Genomic DNA, 21,603 nt, shown 5'->3' with positions numbered 1-21,603 from the left:
AATGTAGCACGAAAGTCTAAAAAGAAATACAACTGTTCTTAAAGGAAGGTAAAGGAATGGAAATCAACTAGATTAAGAGTCTTCTAGTTTATAGATAACGTCTTCATAATAATGGACTTCATCAATCCAACTCAGACGTTCCCACTCCACATTAGGTCTAATCGTAGTACGTAACATGATCAATCGTGAGATCATTAATGTGATCTTCATTGTTGCCAACACCTTGCATGTAGTACACTTCTTCAACTGGTGCTTCTTCATATTGCCCTTCATAGTATTCAGTACTGTTAGAGTAATCTAACAAAAGAGGTTGCACAAAAAAAGGAGTGAGTTCGAATGAACTCAGTAAGGCAAGTTAAATCATAACAACATAAATAACATGATTTCAGAACATAACATGATGCAATGCGATATGAAACAGACAATGTGTGCATGCATCTAACTCTATGTATGATGGTCTCTATAGGCAGACATGCTTTAAGTCATAGCACCATACTTCTTTAGGAAGGTCTCATCTCACAACGCCGGTTGGTAGTGGGTCCTTCATCCCTCGAGACAATCCATGGCTGGGGGTATAGGTCACCGCTCTCTCACATCACCATTGGTCTAAGTACTAGCGCATGTCAAGGTAAAACCTAGCCCAATGCATGTCATCTACTTAGTCATATCAACTCAGATCCAGATACGTCCATTCCTTGCCCCTGGTGATCCTTTCTGGTATCCTTCACACTAGAGTCAGCATAGTCCCTGACTATAGACTCATCAACCCTATTGGTCATTCACAAATAACAAACGGGAAGCTCTCATGTTCCCTCACGGATTGGTTACCGGTCTTGAGTGCCCATGAGCCCAAGTCTATTCTTTGCAACCCTACCAATAAATGGCCTCTCACGAGTATCCACAATGTGATTCATGTCCTCTCACGAATTGGTTACCGGTTTTGAGCACCCATGAATCCCCATTGCTACCACGGGTCGTTCGGTCTCAATACCCTTCTGAATCGGGTCTGATATAACGAGGACATCCTAGCCAAACACTGCAAACAACCCTAGGTATGACAAATCAATAATCCGGGAAAGCGTCAAGGGGCACCATTGGAAATATCCCATACTACTCCCACTGATGTTCAAGGACAGAAATGTCAAAAGGACACTTCCCAATCCCAAATCATACCTAATCAATCACATTCTCATATCACTCACATCATACATAACCGACATCTCATCATATAAAGGAATACGTAAAAGCATGATCAATTCATTAAACAACATATATGAGTAAGCATGCATATATGCTCAAATAATGAAAGAGAAAATATAAGTAAGGTGCTATTGTACTTACAGCAGTACATCATAAATAGAAAGTACAATATCAGTAGCTAATCTAAGAGTTTCCGAAATTAGAAACTAGCATACACACAATCTATGTCACTATGGAGATAACTGCCCTTACCTTAGATAGTGTTGATGATTATCCAAAGATCAAAGAGAGAGGTTCCAAACCTAGCAATTAAACCCTAAACAATCATAGATACAACATTAGAAAAGAGGCCTAAAAGATTGGAGAGCAAACGAATCAAATCGAGCGAAAAACAGAGTTACTGACTTGCTTGGTCGATTGGTTGGTCTACTGACCCAGTCAACCAACCAGTCGACCAACTGAGTTAGTACGAAGCAAAAACATGGATTTTGATCCGAAACTCAATCTACAATATTCGAAACTCTACGAAACTTGGAGGAAACCTTTAGAACAGTATTCTAACACTAAAGGAGTATAGATTAGGCATTAACAATGATTAAAAACACTACCTTCCAATTTGAAATCATGATTCCCCAATTTGGAAAACCCTAGTTTTCAATGAAAAATATACTATGAATCCATGGGAAAGACTAGAGATGATCAGATCTCATCCTAGTAGGAAATAATCAGAAGTCATTCACAATTCCATCATGAAAATTAGATCCAATCATGTTAAGAAATTAGATCCAAAAGAAGAATTAGGGTTTCAAGAAGAATTATGGTTAAGGTCACTATGATGATCATAAACCCTAAAGAATGGAAGGAGATTATGGAAGAGATGGTTGCAAGGATGCAGCATCTTCTTCATAGTCTCAATCAAGAATAAGATCATGGAAAGATAAATCACAACAAAGAAGAGATTGCTAACGTTGGATTGACAGATCGAAAATGTGAAGCTTCAGATCTCGCAAAGATCCTTCGAAATCACCAAAGAGAGCTTTGAAAGAGTCTTCCCATGTTCTCTGGGAGTTTTGGAGGCAGAGGATACTAAGAAACACGAAGTTTACTTAAATAGAAAGTGAAAAACCCTAAACAGAGGGTTTTCTCGGATTTCTGGACCTGTTGGTCAATTGCTTGGTCAATTGGCCCAATCGACCAACCAGTCAACCAAGCTGATCAACAAGGCCCAGACAGAGAATTGGAGGCCCAACTCAAGTCCAAACCTCATGGGCTTCTCCCAACACAACATATGACTTACCTAGTATAGAAAAATGCCTTCGAATCATGTCCAACTATACTTCAAGTACATCTGACTCACCTTCAACAAGCTACAACTTCCTTTCCAGATTAGTACAGACTTCCAAGTATGGAACTCCATCATCAATTTCCATGGGTTCTGGGTCGAACACCATGTCTTCCACTGAGATGGCCCATAGTTGGCTTCTTCCTTTACTCCAGATCTTCAGACCTACAAACAACCGGGTTTCCAGGTCAAGATCAGGGTTAGGATAGGGTTGGATTTCACACCACCGGATGGATTTTTAAGGCTGAGAGGTTTTTTGATTACCACTCGATTCAAAATGAGCAGCGGTTACTGGTTTCTTCTTTTCATATGGACGATATTGCTCTCGATTAGTTTCAATGGATGTACAAAGACCAACAATTACCTAGCTGGAGATTTTCATTCGAGAGTTAGAGAAACGCTTTGGTCCATCGGCTTATGAAGATCATTAGACAACCATGTTCAAACTAACGCAAATAACTATTGTGGCCGATTATCAGAGTCGGTTTGAGTCAGTATCCAATTGCATAACTTGACTCCCTGCAACTGCATTGGTAAGTTGTTTTGTCTCTGGGTTGCGATTGGACATTAAGAAAGAAGTGTTGGCATTTCGCCCAAAAGAAATGTATGAGGCAATTGATCTAGCCAAACTTCAGGAGGCTAAATTAGCAGAGAATCGAATTCCAGAATTTAGACAGAGTTACCTACGGCCATTACCCATTTCCTCCAAACCACCATTACTATATCATCCACCATCACTTGCAACAAGTACCCTTCACATAAAACAATTAACTCCAATTGAGATGCAACAAAGTAGGGAAAGGGGGTTATGCGTTAACTGTGATGAGCGATTTGTTCCAGGACACAAATGCAAGGTGAAACAACTGCTACTGTTGGAATACAACGATGACGGCAATCCTCCTACAGAATCTGAGGATGAAAATGGTGAAAATGCTAAAGAAAAAGTGGAGGAACTATCCTACCACTCTATGAATGAGATTCCAACACCAACAACAAATTTGTTTCACTGGGTATATTCAAGGGCAACCCATCCAGATTTTAGTGGACAGAGGGGCTACACACAGTTTTATTCAAAGCCGAGTAGCACACCGTTTGGGGTGCATTGCAAAGGTTGTTCCTCACACCACCATCATCGTCAGCAGCGGGAGCAGATTGACTTGTGAAGGTCTAATAAGACAATTACCCTTATAGATCCAATCAGTTCAATTTGAGGTTGATGCTTACGTTCTTCCTATATTTGGGGCCGACCTAATTCTAGGGGTCCATTGGATGGCCCAGCAAGGGCCAATCCTCTTTGATTATCAAAATCTCACTATTAAGTTCCACCATATGGGGCAACTAGTGAAACTACAAGGGGAACCCCGAAAGACTACAGCCCAAACAGAAGCTTTATTTTTTAAATTGGAATTGGACGAACCCACAAGACCACAAACGGAGCACATGGGCCCTGAATTGCAAGAGTTATTAAAGGCCCACTCCACGGTGTTTGGTGAGCCCAAGGGACTTCCCCCACCTTAAGAACACAATCACAACATTCACCTACAATTAGGTTCAGGCCCACTGAGTGTACGGCCATACTACTATCCCCATTTTCAAAAAAATGAGATTGAGAAACAAGTCACAAACATGTTGGCCTTAGGTATCATACGCCCAAGTACCAGTCCTTATTCATCCCCAGTTCTTTTGGTCAAAAAAAAAAAAAGATGGGACATGGCGATTTTGTGTTGACTATCAGGCATTAAATGTCGTAACAGTACCTAATCGGTATCCTATTCTGACAATAGACGAGTTATTTGATGAGCTCCATGGGGCATGTTATTCTCTAAATTGGATCTACGGTCCGACTACCATCAAATTTGGGTTCAGGTGGAAGACATTCCAAAAACCACCTTTAGGACCCATGATGGGCACTATGAATTTCTAGTCATGCCTTCGGGCTTACTAACGCCCCTGTGACATTCCAAGCCATGATGAATGAAATATCCTGGCTTTTTTTTAAGAAAATATGTTCTAATATTCTTTGATGATTTATTAGTTTATAGCACCACAAGGGGGGAACACATGCTACATTTGAAATCATATTGGAGACATTACAGGCCCATCAGTTGTATGCCAAACATTCAAAGTGTTCATTTGGATAGACGTCCATAGCATATTTGGGCCACATAATTTCATCCAATGGACTTGTGGTGGATCCAACTAAATTAGAAGCAATCAACGACTAGCCTACTCCAAAAGGACTTTGAGATGTGTGGGCTTTCTTGGGCCTTACAGGCTATTACAGAAAATTTATACAAGGCTATGCCCACATTGCAATCCCACTAACGAATTTACTCAAGAAAGAAGCTTACAAATGGTCCAATTCAGCCAAAGATGCTTTTTGCAAATTAAAAAAAATGTTTGGTCCAAGCACCAATCCAAGCCCTACCAGATTTCACTAAACCATTCATTTTGGAGACTGACGCCTCGGGGGTTGGAATTGGAGCAGTACTATACCAGTTAAGCCCCCCCATTGCCTTCTTCAACAAGAACACATTGGCGAGATTGCAGGCAGAATCCACCTATGTGCGGAAAATGCTCTCCATCACTCAAGTTGTTCGCAAATGGCGTCAATATCTATTGGGAAGCAAGTTCTACATCAGGACCGATCACCATAGCCTTAAGGAGTTAACCACCCAAGTAATCCAGACACCGGAACAATAGTTTTGGATGGCCAAACTCATGGGATAAAGCTTCAAAATAACCTACCAGCCCGATAAGTAGAACTCTGCTGTAGACGCCTTATCCAAGTGCCTGAGTTCATGGCTATAACTGTAGCAGCACCAGCATTTTTGGACCACATACGGGCTTTCGTTCGTTAATCTGATGAATTACAGAAAATTTACAGCGGTTTACAACAAACTCATGACCTCTATATAGGTTATGTATTGCGAGATGGACTCTTGTACTTCAATCAATGAATTGTGTTGCCATCCAGTTCGGACTTGCGCATTCAGTTCATCCAAGAGTACCATTCCACGCCCAATGGTGGTCATGCTGGATATCACTGCACTTATAAACATTAGGCTGAGAACTTGCACTAGAAAGGGATGCGCAACAACACACGAAAATTTGTAGCACAGTGTCTTATATGTCAACAAGTTAAGACAATACAATCACCCCCAGCAAAACTCCTTCAACCTTTGCCAATCCCCCGAGCAAGTTTGGGAAGAAATATCTATGGATTTTATAACAGGCCTACCACCGGAAATGGGGAAGACAACCATCATGGTCGTCATCGATCGCTTGACAAAATATGCACATTTTTCTGCCTTACCCTCCAATTTCACCAGCTTTAGAGTAGCAAAAACATTAATGAATGAGGTTGTTAAGCTCCACGATATTCTCCGCTCCATTGTCAGTGAAAGAGACTCCCTAAAAAGAGACAAACAAACTAAAGCTCTAAATTGATGTCTCCAAAATTACCTTTGTTGTTTTGTGAGTGAAGAACCACTACAATGGCCAAAACATCTCGCCTGGGCTGAATATTCTTACAATACATCCTTTCACTCTTCTCTACAGAGCACACCATATCAGGCTTTCTACGGACAACCCCCACCGACCTTGGTCAGGTACATCCCAAGTTCTTCCCCAAACGTAGCTGTTGATACTGCACTACAGACCAGAGATCAATTGCTTTAGACCTTAAAGGAGAATCTCCGTCGTGCACAGAGTCGAATTAAGTCCCAAGCTGATCGGAAACATGTCGACAGAGAATTCAAACCAGGGGACAGGGTCTTCATTGAGTTACATCCATACTGGCAGATCACTGTTGTTCATTGTTTGAATCATAAATTATCCAAGCGCTATTTTGGGCCTTACTTGGTTTTGCGTCGAATTGGCAACATCGCTTATAAATTACAACTCTCGCCTAACTCTCGCATCCATCCTGTTTTCCATATCTCCTTGGAGAACACACGACTCAAACAGCCATCCCTGAGAATCCTTTGATGCCGCTGCAACCCCTTGCGCTGCTTGACAATTGCTTGGTTCACCGAGGCAAAAACACCATCTCTCAAGTCTTGATCCACTAGCAGGGATTACCGCCTGAAGATGCAACCTGGGAAGGCACTGAGAATGAGCATGCACGATTTCCAGCTTTTAACCTCGTGGACAAGGTTAGTCTCCCTAGAAAAGGCAATGTCACAACCTCTCATGCAAGTAAGGTGAATGGGCAGCTGGCACAAATGGGGCACATGCTAGAACTGCAAGGCACCAACTTCCACCTGGGTACTTGAGTGACTATATCACTTAAAGGAACATTCTAGACCGCACTACACTCGTCTAGCATCTATTGTAATTAGTCTTATATACAAACAGAATAGTCTATTGTAACCATCTACCAACTCTACAGCATAAGAGAAGGCGACATACAAAATACAAGAATTATAATCCAACATTCTCTCTCCTCTCGTCTCTGGCTTCTCTCTCTTCTCTGCATCTTTCCATCTAAAATTCTAGAACTAGATCTACCTTCTCTAAGCTGTGACAGGCCCACCCAAATTTTGGGGGAAGAAGCATAGTGCTCAGTGCTCACCCTGACAAGAAGGTGATAAAGTATCTTCCTTTTTGACCAAATGGGTATCAAGAATATATACCTATCACTCAACAGTTGGAAGCAATTGAATTATCCCCCAAAACAGAGTAAATTATGAGGTGAACAAAAGAAAATCCATTCATAATATGGGGAAATCAACATGTAATTTTGGGTTATCATAATACGAAAGCCAGCCATCTGGATCCGGGTGTTACCTAGCTAGGCCCTTGTTTTTTTTAAATCTCATCCCTGCATCCTTGCATGCCTGCTCAAAATGGCTCGACTGCTCGTCTTTTTTGCTCTGCTTGCTGTAGTGTCTGTCACACCCATAACCACCAAAGACATCCACACCTCCCTCAGACCTGGAAATCCCCTATTCATGTCCACTCTGCAAAATTGATCACCCAAGCATAGACCTGTACTTCAATACCAGCATGGCATGAGAGAACTTTTGAACATAAAGTAAGACCCAGACCTAGAAATGCGAAACATTTAGTGGCATATGGAAAGGGTGAATCCACTTGGAATAACTACTGAAGCTCAAACAGAACTACTTTTTCTGGGTTCTTGTCCCTTGGAAGCTTCTGAACTAGTAAGCCTCGTATCTTGTTCATTCACTCATTATAGATATTACTAGAAAAGAAGTGTTGTAGGGTGGGGAGGAACTACCTGTCTACCCCTCATATTTAAAGTAAATGATGAAAATTAGCCAAGCAAAAAGTTGCAGGACGAGACAAGAGATTCAGTGTGACTTTTGCAATGAAAGCAGAGGAAATGGGCTTCTTCATTGGGCAAAGATTAAGTTCACTCTTGATTTGCTATGACCATAGCTTGTAGCTCCATATTTCACCCTCTTAACATTCATTTTTGTGGAAAAATGCTGTCCTTTAAACTACTATCAGTAAGACAGCAAGTAATTAAGCTCAACATGCATAAAATCTTACAGAACAACAATTAGATATTTTATTGGTAATCGTGTCTGTCACCTACTTGAGTCTTGACCATCCTGCTTAGGTGATCAGATAGATTTACCTTTGATATTCATTGAAAGATAGATGTTTTGGGCTTCATTACTTCTTGTCTTTACATGTAAATTAACACAGTATCGATATGGACAAAGTGCAAAGTTGATGAAGTATTGTCATAAGATGCCAACACCTGAAACATTATGTATCTGACCTTAGCAGGATCAAGAATTTGATCCAACTGATGATTCCTATATACTCATACGGTAATCAGCAATCACACTCGGATCCTTGACACCAATGATGAAAGGAGCAATGAAGTAAATAACTATGTTACATCTTATGGAATACCAGAAGGCACCTTGGAGAGGCAGGGAATAATTGCCTGAAGCTGAGAGTAGCAGAAAAAGAATTCAATAGGTGAAAAACTATGTTACATCTTATGGAATAGAGAATCATGATTCATGCATCAGGAATGTTTCCAATTTGAAGAAATCTGATGCTTTCGTCTAATTCCATTTCAATGTAGTTCTAGAATGAGTAGATTCTGGTTTTATCTCATCTATATGCAGATCATGCTCGAAAAAATAGCAATAACTGAAACTTGGTCATCACAAGATCCTATCACTTCTATGATGCCATTCGGTAAGAGGATGAGTACCAAAATATACCACTATGAATGAAAATGAAATCTCCATTAGGCTTATATGTATCATGCACTAATTCATCCATAAAAAGGAGGGATACAAAGAATCTCTGCACACTAAAAAAAATACAGATGACAAAGGGGACTGAGAATCATCAACCAGATCTTTGTGCTCCTGTGTATAAAGAATACAAAATTAATCAAAATTAATTTTCTTAAATTGCTTTAGTAACATAAATTCTTCAGATGTGCAAGTGACCAAGTGACCATATGAAGTTCCAGCAAAAAGTATGGCAGGTGACCGTATGAAGTTCCAGTGAAAAGTGTGGCAGCTGACTATAGTTAGCAAATGCAGTCCAGTTCCAGATAACAAATACAGTTCCTGTTGGTGTGAGTACTAACAGGATATGGTTGGTATGTCCAGTTAAGTCTTCATATTAATTTTAACAACTGATATGACATCTAGCATAGGTCTATCAATCCATGGGCAATCTGTGATGATAGTTTAACGGGTTATAACCCTCATGCCCTTGAATCCAATATATCTTTTACCTCTGACATGTACAGAGACCCCATTTCCATGCATGGGTGCTCAACTGCATCACCAGAGAGAACCAAACTTCCCTTCCAGTTGAACAAAAGCCAACTACAATGCAATGGATCTGTAGCAGCAATTCCAGTTACTTCTCTGTTCAGCCATTGGTTGCAATCAAGGACAGGGGCATCATCGTTCATGGAATGAGAACTTCCTGTTGATGTCTAACTATACTTAAGCTTATCCAATACCATATGGGCTTTACACCAATCATGTTTTGACACCTCAGTTGCAGGAAGCACATGTTTGGGGAGATTTTTTTTTTCCGTAACAAGTATTCCAACCAAAGGGCATCATCTCAGGTACTACAAACATATAATGCACTTCTTCATTCGTTGCTATCAAAATCGTCATAGAAAAGATCCTGTGTTGGTTCACGTACAGCGATTTCCTCATTGGTTACATCAACAGTGCCAAGACCTAATAACTGCAAATAAATTTCATCATAAGCTTCAACCGTAAGCCCGGAAACAAGGAACAGTTCCACCTCATCCACAAAGCGTTCTGTCCTTTCTGTTAAGAACCGCTTTGCAGCATCCGATACCAAAGCCTTGAACTCCTCTCGTTTTTGTTCAGGTGTACTTTTGGGAAGTTCACGTTCCTTTCTGCAATATAAGATAGGAAAAGTGTTAACTACCAACTTGACCATACTACCAATTGAGGTTACAGAAATCATATTTATGATTCTACATGGAACTTAAAAATAAATAACCAACACAAAACACTGCTTACAGGCACTCAAATGGTAATTTTTTTGCATATCCAAAGTGAATTGGTATATTGGATGGTTAAAAACCATCTGATACAGAACTGAAGACTAACCAGAATTGATTTGTTGGAAACCTCCAAAGATGGCCTATCAAATCTCACTCCTCAGATTTGATTTGGCAGGTCGTCATTACCTGGACTTAGCTCTCTCTTAATCGTCCAGTCTCTGGCTCCCTTAGCTGAGCGCCCCCCCGGTGTGGCAAACATGGTTTGAGATCTCGATCTCAACAGGAATCTTGGTCCCTCAACAAAATCAAGATCTCAAACATGTTCAGTTTTTCACAATTTCATATAACAGCGTTGGTGTACTTATAAGTTACACCACAAGACAGAGTGAAACAAATGACTAAGTAACTCCTCCAACTTCTACTCCACCAGCACACCTCCATCAATGTAGAACATAGCTTTTTTAAAAAAAAAAAAATGAAGTTCGGAGACAACACTCACCTTGTTTCAAGATTGGCTTCAAAATCCGTAGATCTTTGTTGTAGATGAGTTAAACAGCTTGTTGATGCAGCCTAGGTAGAGCTCTGACTAATTTCTAGCAAAAAATATGGCCAAAACTCCAAAACTAGCAGAGGAGGAAGGACTATCGAGATCGAAATATCTCGACTCATCTCAACCTAGATGGGCTACTTAGAAAGGCTAGGTTGATTCAAGATCTTGAGTCAAACCGAGATCTTGGCCGGGATATTGTGCTTTTTAGTATCAACTCAACTTGCATGAGATCTTGTCTCGAGGTCTCAAAAAAAGAGATCTCGTGAGACCATGCTAGCAACCCCATGTCTCACTTCAGGGTTGTTTTACATTAATTTATTATTTTATCCAAAAATAAGACTTTACAAACATATGAAGTCCAACAAGAACCAGTCCAACCGTGGCTTGTTCTAGTTTAGAGAGGCCTAACACAGATTCACGTTGGTTCAGTTTAAGTTGCTTTGTTTTATCTTAAATTTTGGTTGAACCAGCAGTAATGGGTTATGTTAGAATATCACTTTATATTTTACCTTAGGTTTCTATTTTGGTTACTTTCTATTTTTCTTATTGCTTGATTGACAAATAATCTCCCTGAGATAGTGTCATTTTTAGTAGATTTGGGAGATTCTATGCAATATGTAATTTTCTTTCTTGTTGTAACTCCATTTAGGAAACTTTCCTAAACTAAGACTTGATTTTATGTTATAAATAACGTTCCAATTGAGAGCCAAAATACATGCAAGCTCTCTCCCTCTTCTCTTTTTCTTCTTTAATCGTCTTCAATCTTCTTCAATTCTGCTTCTTCTTTCTGAATTTCCTTTTAGTGTGCAAGCTGACTACTGGGGCTGAAATTCTAACATGGTATTAGAGCAGGTTTAATCGGCCTAGGACTGCTTCTTCTTTCTTGACTGCTCAGTTTTTCTCCCTTTTTCTTACCTGGTGCACAACCACCTATGGCTGCTATGATCATGTGGTAGTAACTTCTCTAACGTCACATATGAAATCATCTACCATTCCTACTGTTGGAAACCCAGGGTGATATGTTTTCTTACTGAGCGAGATCTGAGTCTGTGCATGAAAGCCTCTAGTGTTTTGGAACCATCTGCTTTTTTTTCTTTTTCTTTTCCCTTAACCTGGGTTATGACAGGTTATAACAGATATGCTGCCTCATCATTCTGCAATCGATGTTTTTGCTGCTGAAACTTAGAAGGAATATTGCATCTACCTAGAAGGAAACTCAATCACAATCTGGAAGTTTCTAGTAGTTTGGTTAGCACATTCTATTGCCCTCTTTTCTTCTGGTGGAGACTGTTTTGTTGGGATTTTTTAGTTCAGCTTCTAGTTCATGACTTGTTAAATCAAATTATTTTTTTGTTTCTCAAAATGTTGAGAACACATTGTTGGTTATTGCAAGACCAAAGTAATTTTGCCTCCTTCCCTGGTTTTTGGTAACTAAGGTTGAAGATCACCTTCTATTTTTCTATTTTCATTAAAAAAACTCTACTTTGTTTTTTCTTTCTTTCTTTTTTCTTTTTTTTTTTTTTTTTTTTTTTTTTTTTTTTTTTTTTGCTGCACTTCAGCTGTTTGCTTTCCTAATTGAGGGTTGAAGATTATCATGTATACATGCTTTATCTGATTTCAGCTTCTCTTTACTCAATTACCATAAATTCTCTTCCTTTATTCTATATTCCCTCATGCCTCGTAAAATTATTTCATCTTATTGGATTTTCTTATTTATAATTACTTTCCAATTTTGTTTTCCCATTCTTACTCCTCCATACAGCCCTTCTTTCCATTATTAGTGCTCCACCTATTACCATTCTTTCCAGCATAAGTTCTTTCCTTATTTACTATATTTCTCATGACTTGGTTACTGCTCAAGTCAAGCTACTTGCCTCTCTTTATTTAGCTTCCCTTTTATGCTATTCTTTATTTGGAGACCCCCCCCCCCCAAAAAAAAAAAAGAAAATAATTAATAATAATTTGACAGAACTGCCATTGGGTTATTTTGTAAGGTGGATCCCTCTTTGTGGTCAGAATTTCCATTCAGCTTATATATTAACCATTTTATTTATTGGAATCCTATTACGTCAGTTTGAAAATCCAATTTTTTGAAGATTGACACTTCTCCGGCCATTATTTCTATCATCGAAGGTACATAGGTAATTATAGGAATTTGGCCGGAGATCTACTTTTGTTATTATTTTCTCTAATCCACGTGTAATGCTACACGTGAGGGGGGAGATTGGAGACTCTTTCCATATCTACTCAAGATTTGTTGAAGAATATTATTGATGAAGATCTTTATCCTCCTAAGATGGAATTCTACATCACCACCTACCTACTTGGTCTGTAGTAACTCATACTGCCTTTTACCTACCTACCTAGTGCACAGTAACATTTACTGCCTTTTATCTATTTGACTTGGTCTGTAGTAACTCATACTACCTTTTACCTATCTACTTGGTCCACATTAATCCATATTGTCTTTTTTCTACCTACCTAGTCTACAAACACCTACTACCTTTTACCAACCTACTTGGTCCGCAATAACCTATATTGTCTGTTACCAACTTGCCTTCTTGTGAAGAGCTGATATGCAATGTTGGACCTGCACTTTTTACCTATTTGTGTGGACATTGGAGCTACAATGTGTATCTATTAGTTTGGAGATTCCTCTCTACTACTGGCATTATTATAGTGCCTTTGATGCTACTATACTTACGGATTCAATATCATCGATTTTTCTCATTGTTGGATGGTTCATTCGACATGAAAATTGTTTACTTAAGTTGCTATTGATTATCCCCTGGGCGAAGTACTATCCGTGTCTAGTATTGCTACATATGCTCAAGTGTAATGGAGTTACTTCATATGTTCTTGTATTCCAAGCTAGAGCCGTTGATATGTATACTCCATCTTGAAGGGTAGTGCTAGAATATCACTTTCTATTTTACCTTAGGTTTTCATTTTGGTTACTTTCTATTTTAGTTACTTTTTATTTTGGTTACTTTCTAGTTTTCTTATTGCTTGGTTGACAAGCAATCTCCCTAGGATAGCGATCTTTTTAGTAGATTTGGCAGATTTTATTCAATATGCAATTTTTCTTTTTTTCTATAACTCAGTTTAGGAAACTTTCCTAAACTAAGACTTGATTTTATTTTATAAATAAAATATCAAGGGAGAGCCAAAAGATACATGCAGACTCTCTCCCTCTTCTCTTCTTCTCTTTCTTCTTCTTCAATCTTCTTCTATTCTTCTTTTTCTTTCTGAATTTCCTTTTAGTCCCTAGGCTGATTATGGGTGCTGAAATTCTAACAGTTTAACTTGTTATGTTATTTTGAAGTTTAAGAGATCTCCTACTAATAAGGGAAGTCAATTATGGGTATCCTAGTCCAGTTACAGTTATATTTTCTGTAATAGTAAAGATCGGGAAGCAAATGCACCCCACATTTTTGGCTTTCAATATTGTTTCTCTGCTGTGAGAAAGTGTGGTCTTCTGGTGGTCCAAGCCTTGGTAGCAGATTTCTCTTCCTATCAGTAGCATAGATTGACTAAGTTTGGGTGTATCTAATCTCAAATATGATAGTCAAAATCAGTAGAATTAATCAAACTTGAGGTCCTCCAACTAAGAATTGGCTATCCAGCAGATCTGATCATTGGATCAACTCAAACCTTCAACAGCTACTATAGGCCATCAGAGAAGAACTTGACTTGCACTATCTGGCAATATGTCTTTGATTGTGTTTTTGCAGTCTCTCTTAAATCAGGAAATCTAGTCTCTGTTTTTTATCTTGCTAGGTACTGGTTATCCATGTGAAAACCACACTACAATTAGACAAGCTCCCTATATCAAATTATATTAGAAAAGTATTTCATATAAGAAACTGAAACTTACCGTTTCATGAAGGATTCAACCACACCAAGTATGTGATGCATGAGAATTTCCACATCCTCTACCTAAAGAAGCATTTAAGCAGAGTTAGCCATTGGAAACCGACTACATCATGGTAAATCACCCAAAAAGTGAGTGACCATGAAGAACAAAACTTCAAACCTATTGATAAGAGATGTCAACAATGAACAAATGCAATTAGGTAAGCAAACAATCCAATGAATCATTCACCAAGATTTTCTTTAAAAGATCAACTAGATTTGATGCTCATAAATATGCATCATGGAGGAAATTAAGGAAATAGGCTTCTTGGCATTGAAAAGATTTCCATGAAATTAGGCTTAATGGTTCAGTGTTTGGGTTGAGATAAATTATGGTAGGTTTCTACCTAACTATTGGAAACAGGCCACTCTAAAATGCACTAAAAGCACTATCCATCCCAACCTAAATGTCTCAAGTATTGTTGAACCTTGTTTTCACCACTGAGTCCTGTTCCCTTGCCACATGGATGAAGAGGATCCCATACCTATTGCACAGGAAGTTGGAAGACAAAATTGAGTGTGAAGTTTCGAAAACTTTTGAAAATGTTGTTCAATTATAGTGGCAATATTGATATGGGAGAATCTACTTATAGAATTGCATTCAGTTCTCTCTAGACATGTTTCCAGTGGCTAAATTTCAGCCACAAGTCATAGTTTTGAATGTTCACCGGTTCATAATACTTGGAGTTCAAAACGGAAGGTATACGATGCAAAATCAAAGGCTGGATGGATGAAGGATGAGAAAGAAGACCATAGAAACAGGACCAAATTGATCAGCAATGGACCAGGCCAGATTGAGGCATCCCAACAAGTCTTCAAGAAAGGCCAAGGACCGAGAGCAGGCCAAAACACTGTAAAGGTGAAATGTCATAACCACATTTTTGGACTAAGTAGGAACTAACTGGATTAGGTCGAATCTGTTGAGTTTGAGGTCTCAAACTGAGATTTTGGTTTGACAGAGTTTTAAACCAAATCACAGTCAAAAAAGAACCACACCTCGCTTGAGTAGAGATATTGCCACTCAATTCTGCTCGAGTTCTGCACAATTCAACCAATTTTCCACAGGAAGATCTGTTTTCAGCTTTCTTCGATTTTTTTAACCGATTCTTGGTTGGACACTGCACTGTAAGTGGGTAACCAACTACACCAAAGTTCCTGATCAAGTGTAACAAGCTACAGCAAAACACATACTTGAGCTAGGTATAGAGATAGAGGAGCAGGTGGATCTGGTTAGGACATATTTGCATCATGTGGTCCACATATGATAGAAGGTCTCCAATTGTACTACTTTATTGTAGTTTCCAGTTAAAACATTTGTATTGTTTACCATAGATTTGTCTGGACATGAATGTATTCTCTAATTACTTTTTAAGGGTATAAAATGCATACAATGTGGCATCTTAGCTTTTTACTTCATTGCAGCGGTTTATAACTAGTAGTCCAGAATGGAACTCTAATTCAGACTTGTTTTAGTAAATCTGAGGGCATTGATTATGCTCAAAAGGCTTAACATGGGCTATACAGAAAGTATCAGCCCGAACAGCCATTATCTACCATTGAGACGGCATCCAAGTTGAAAAAAGAAAATGCAATTAAGACAACTCAGTTGACGTGTTGGACCTCCAGTTCAAGTTCTTGATCTATAGATCAGATTGCACAGAGACTTTTTGCATGGGAGACATTAGTTTCTATTTTTTGTTTTGTAGTCCTCAGTAGCTTCTATTTTAGACACTTCATATGTTATGGTCGTACATAATTGTTGAGAAGATCCATCTGCAACAAAGCAGTTTTTTATTAGTAACTTGCTGTTTCTCTAGTTGCTAGGGTTAGTAGTTTCTAGTTTCAGTTTAGTTTCAAATTTTAGAAGCGACGCTGCCTATGTTATGCTCGTACGTAATTGTTGAGGAGATCCATCCGCAACAAAGCAGTTTTTTATTTAGTAACTTGCTGTTTCTCTAGTTGCTAGGATTAGTAGTTTCTAGTTTCAGTTTAGTTTCAAATTTTAGAAGGTTCTATTCCTTTTAAAGCTGGCCAAGCTACTGAAGCTATATAGGCCCTTTGATTGCAATACAAATTAGAGTATTGGAGAACCGTATTTGAAGGCCATGCTGCCATTTATGGAGTAATTCATGTTCAACAGCTGAGAGTGCTGTAGGTGAGAAACCCATTTTCCTAGCAACCAACCAACTCCCCCCCCCCCCCCCTCAAAAAAAAAAAAAGCCTTCTTTTGTTCTTTGTTCTCACTTTTTCTTGTGCTGCTACTTTACTGGTGATCTATACAAGCTGCTGTTGAGCTCTTGAAGATCAGAACAGAGCCACAAATCTGCTGCTCCAATCAATCAGAGACCTAACCATGAGAATATGCTCCAAACCTCAGTTTTCTCCTGCAACTTTGTTCTCCAATTTTGCAACGATAAGAACTCTGATCCAACAAAGATTTTGATGACTGACTCAGATACCAGGAACTCCATTCTGTTCCAGACCTGCAGCCAGATTTAAGCTGGTCTGCAATTTCTCACCAAATCTTCCATTTGGGAGCTTCCTTCATAACTCAGTCACTAGCCATCAGAATTGGTAACATTTGGACCACAAGATGTTCTCAGTCACTGCTTCATTCAATCCAAGTTTGAACAGCTGGCTGGATTGCCTACTCTCTTTTCCATCATTGTGCACACTTCTCCAGGCAGCACACCTCCCTAGTCGTGTGTGTGGAGCCCAGGCTCCTAATAGCAATCATTTGAGCAGGGAAGAACATGCGTATGCATGTGTGCCTCCGATCCACCGAACCCTGATTTGAGCCCAGGTCAAACTGATCCTTAGACAGGGGCGAGTTTTGCATTAGCAATTTTTTGTCACATGATTTGTCGTTGCCAATGAACCAATCACCAATAGAAAGTTTCCTTTATGGTGAAGAGTGTGGCAGCAAAGAGGAAGGAAGCCCCGTTCAGCCATACCTCTAGCAGAGTATCTTTCCCCTATCGACTTCTTACCTTCTATTTTGGTGTTTAACTTCTACATCTGATTTGCCTCTTTTACTAATGAACCGCTGCAACTGTTAATGATCCTACCGTACAGCGGTTCTTAGCTAAACCTCTTCTTACATAGGTACATCTATTGCAAAATCAAGAACAACTAGAACCCTAACCCTTACATGTTGAAATAGCTATAAGAAAGAAATCTCAGTGAAAAACAACTTCATTTAGGTCCAACCAAAAAAAGGAGGTGTCTGTGGTCATACTTCTAGCAGCCCAAAGAGGGGGGAAATTAAATAAACCCTAGAGGTTCCACAGAGAGCTGACCTACCATTGACCACCAGTGACTATGCTAGACTGGCAGAATTTCACCCCTCATTTGTTGTGAGAAATTTGTTGCTCCATCACACAAAATTCCATTTTCCTTGATCGTTAACTAGGAAGCTAACAAAATCAACCACCAGATGCATATAATATGACCAACTGACTAAGGTTAAGAAGCTCAAATTCGTTGGTTCAGTAGAGCTACTACTGAAGACACACTTACATCAAGTACTGGGTTATAAATAAGTGCTTCAACTAATCAATAGAAATTCTAGATCAAAAAAACACACAAGAAGAGAAAAGTGATACAGATGATAGAAGTACCATTGTCAAAGCCTGAAATTCCCTTCTTAACCACCTTTGCAGCCATTTGTTCGGCTGAAGATACTTACTGCTCTTCCAATACTTTAACACATTGAATTTATCATAGATGAAACCTGTTACAACACGTGGAAGACGAAAATGTGCTTAATTATAAAGAGATAATACAGAATAAATGGTAAGAATAGAATAAAACAAGAAAATTAAATCAAATGCCATACAATACCTGGTTCACTGCTGTAGCACCTCAATCTATACTTATGAACTTCTGACAAGGAAAAGCTACAAAATTAAAGGTATGAGATTGCTGAAATTAATGGCAAGACAGAAGAAAAAGTTTAAATGCAAAGTTAGATATACAATTACCATGTACCTCTTCTCAACATCCTGGTTCAGATAATGCCGTTGAAAGGAATTCCCATCAAACCCATATATTATAGAGAAGTTATCACCCTGTTCAAAAGATTCTACAGTTCAGAACAAATGTGAGTTGTATAAAAACTTTGTAGTGAAAGATACTTGGACAAATAAAAAAGTAAAGCTAAACAAAAGAATCACTTTCACACTAAGAAAAAAGATTCTGAGAGACCAGATCGACATCAACTAATTAGATGATTCAGCATCCAGTGCTACAAGTTGCTTCCAATATCACCAGCTCATAAAGAAATGCAGATTAAGATTCCTAGAGGATTAGTTAGAAAAAATCTTGATGCCTCTACCATATAATATAGTGCCAGATGTCCTGCTGGTTTGACAGTTTAAGGAATTTGTTGGGAAATGTGATATACAAGAGAGGACTTCATATTGCATCTTACATCATTAATATGAGATTTCAGTAATCTCAGGGTCCCATATTGGTTAAAGAAGGGATGCCAGAACAAGCTTAATAAAGCTAACATTCTTCAGGATTTTCTTTAAAATAATCCTTAAGTGGTATAAAGAAGATTACACTCTGATGAAACAAACAGTGAAGGCTGGAGGAGCTATGGAATTCCGCAATTGCAAAAACAATAAATTCTCATGAAGACACAAGTCATACTGTAGGATATCAAAATTCCAACATAAGGAGAATTCAAAAAACTCCTAGCAAAATTGCCGCATGTTTGACAGCAATAGTGAACCCCCAGCAATGGCGGCTTCTGGGAACTAGCTAGGGCTTCCATAATTATTTACTGTATTTGTCAAAATTTGTCAGAGTAATTGGAGTGACCCTGAACTAAATCGCTGAATGTTAAAGTGTAGTTGATTATCAAGATTCAATCCAATTCCCATCATATAATAACCTTGCAAACTGGACACGTCACAATGAGCTGCGGTTGAGGATGACGACTCGCAAGCAATTTTGCCCAATCAGCAATACAATTGTAGCAAAATTTATCTGCAAATTGGAGGGAAAATGCATCAGAACGTGAACTATGATAACTGATAACCAATTTCACAGAGATGAACCCAAGGACACTAGACATGTTTACAGTTTGAGATTACAAATTCAAAGGTTCATCCAGATATTGCGGGCAGTAACAAAGTGTGAAGGATCCATTCACAAAGAGGAGAAGTAGAAACATACGGAAACAGCCGTCCAAGTAAGCTTCTTGCTGCACAGGTCCGAGGCATATCGGACATGGATTCAAAATTCTATCGTCGGAGAAGGAAGACGAAACTCTACTCTCCTCCATGTCTCCCTTCTCTTCTTCTTTGTCGTCTCTATTGACCTTTTTCGAGTCTCAACTTTCAGAACGCAAATTCTACTGAGGGGAAGGGATAAAAAAATAGAGAAAAGAAGAAGAGGGTGTCAATGGGCCAAGTCGGGTGGGCCAAGTCGGGTGGGCCCAGTCGGAACCCAACTCCACTCTGGACCTAAAACCTAAAACCTACCCTAGGGTTCTCCTAAGCCCAACCAGCTTAATTTTACCCTAAAAACAAACAATATTCTAAGAATATTCAAAAAGAGATGTATTTTACATCTAAGATTATCATACAATAAAACCCAGGATAGGAACGGGAGAGGGGATCAACATAGAAAAACCAGTTAGTGGCACAAAAAAGATACAAGTACTTGACCTCTTAGTGATAAAGTGTAGGTGTTTAAACTATAATCACTTGCGTTAGTTAGTTAATGAGATACTCAATCAAATACTTATTTCAAACTTAATTTATATAAAATTTTGATTGAACTAAATTAATGCAGTGTCAAATAGGACTGGGTCGGATTGACCTGAGGGCTAAACCTGAACCCTACCCAACCCTATCATTATTAGTTATATTGTAAACCAAATTTGTCATTCACGTTAAAAAGTCGGGCTCAGGCTTGGGGTTGGGCTTAGGGTAGGTTTGGACTCGTTCAGGCCGACAGGGTTTTATTGACACTTCTACCCAAAAATAGATACTAAGAATCATTTCATCTTCCCAAATTGAAAATATGTGTGTTCTGTCTTTTTTACCAAAAATATATATTATAAACTATGGACTAGGTAATTAGCGTCGAGATGATATTGGGTTCGATTGTGATGACTAGTGTGATATATTGGATTATTGGGAGACATCATATAGATAAATTTAACATAAATAAGATGAGGATGTTAGGACTTACGAGTAATACAACTAAGGATGATAAAATAAAGGGTAATCATGTAATGTACGAGTACTAATTTGGTTTAGATTGAATAAAAATAAGAATAGTGAATAGCTGACTGAAAGGCAAGCATCAATCAACCGACCTCATTTAGTTGGGATAAGGCTCACTATTGTTATTGTCATTGTTTCTGTAATGGCAGAATAGTGATGGTGATTAAAAGAGGAGTCTTTATTGAACAATATAAAATGAGTAAATCAATAAAATATAATAAATATATCACAATTGCAGAGAATCACAAAATTTTGATTGCCATAAATTATGGAGTTTGATGTATTGTCTACTCCCTTATCTTTTTTTAACACTTCTTTTAGGAAGTCCTTTTCGAGATTCAAACCCTTGATGTGGTGTCAGTTTTGATACCATATGTTAGGTATTTGACCAATGTGCATAAAGCTATGAAGCTAATGGAATAAGTTAAATCAAATTTTTTTTAACATATCTCATACTAGACTAAGCAATCTAGTGCCCATACATCAAAGTGGGTCCCATTATGAACGTAACACTGGATTATCATTCCTAGTGGGATTCGACATCATATATGTATTCATAAGAACAAAAGTCGAATATATCCTTAATAAATTGCCTCAAACTAAAGATCCAAGCACATAAATATTCAACTTGTCTCATAAAAATTTAAAATGAATGATGTCAAATGCCTTTCTAAAAACGTCCACCATTTGATCTTTCATAGAGATAAATTATACACACAATTATTTGATCACATGATCATAAAAGAACTAAAAAAAACTTTTCAGTGCATATATGAAATATAAGGTTATGGAAGATAATTTATCCTTCATAATGTCATACAGTGGAACTGATGGGCTAGTCAAAGGGAATCCTTTT

At 38.4% G+C, this 21,603-nt stretch overlaps 1 protein-coding gene across 1 annotated transcript; it reads right to left on the bottom strand.

The window, feature by feature from the left end:
- Positions 1–8,450: 8,450 nt before the first annotated feature.
- On the bottom strand, positions 8,451–19,856 carry LOC149028637 (RING/U-box superfamily protein). The gene is made up of 7 exons (XM_089138404.1): positions 19,690–19,856; positions 19,406–19,500; positions 18,496–18,575; positions 18,349–18,404; positions 18,126–18,238; positions 14,468–14,529; positions 8,451–9,929 (listed from the first exon to the last, which is right to left on the bottom strand). Exons 1-7 carry the CDS (start codon positions 19,796–19,798, stop codon positions 9,653–9,655), a joined length of 792 nt encoding a protein of 263 aa, XP_088994530.1. The 5' UTR covers positions 19,799–19,856; the 3' UTR covers positions 8,451–9,652.
- Between the last annotated feature and the right edge of the window lie 1,747 nt (positions 19,857–21,603).

This window comes from Hakea prostrata, chromosome 1, assembly GCF_041222555.1.
Source record: "Hakea prostrata isolate BN-2017 chromosome 1, UWA_Hpros_2, whole genome shotgun sequence".
NCBI lineage: Eukaryota > Viridiplantae > Streptophyta > Magnoliopsida > Proteales > Proteaceae > Hakea > Hakea prostrata.
The sequence above is the reverse complement of the archived record's forward strand: the minus strand, read 5'-3'. Positions and strand labels throughout refer to the sequence as shown.

Excerpts from the sequence above, each read along its gene's own strand:
- LOC149028637 (XM_089138404.1), bottom strand. The coding sequence starts at position 19,798 with ATGGAGGAGAGTAGAGTTTCGTCTTCCTTCTCCGACGATAGAATTTTG. Across the intron at positions 14,530-18,125 it reads AATTTCAGGCTTTGACAATG|GTAGAGGATGTGGAAATTCT; the intron begins GTACTTCTATCA and ends ATGCTTCTTTAG. Across the intron at positions 9,930-14,467 it reads GTTGAATCCTTCATGAAACG|AAAGGAACGTGAACTTCCCA; the intron begins GTAAGTTTCAGT and ends CTTATATTGCAG.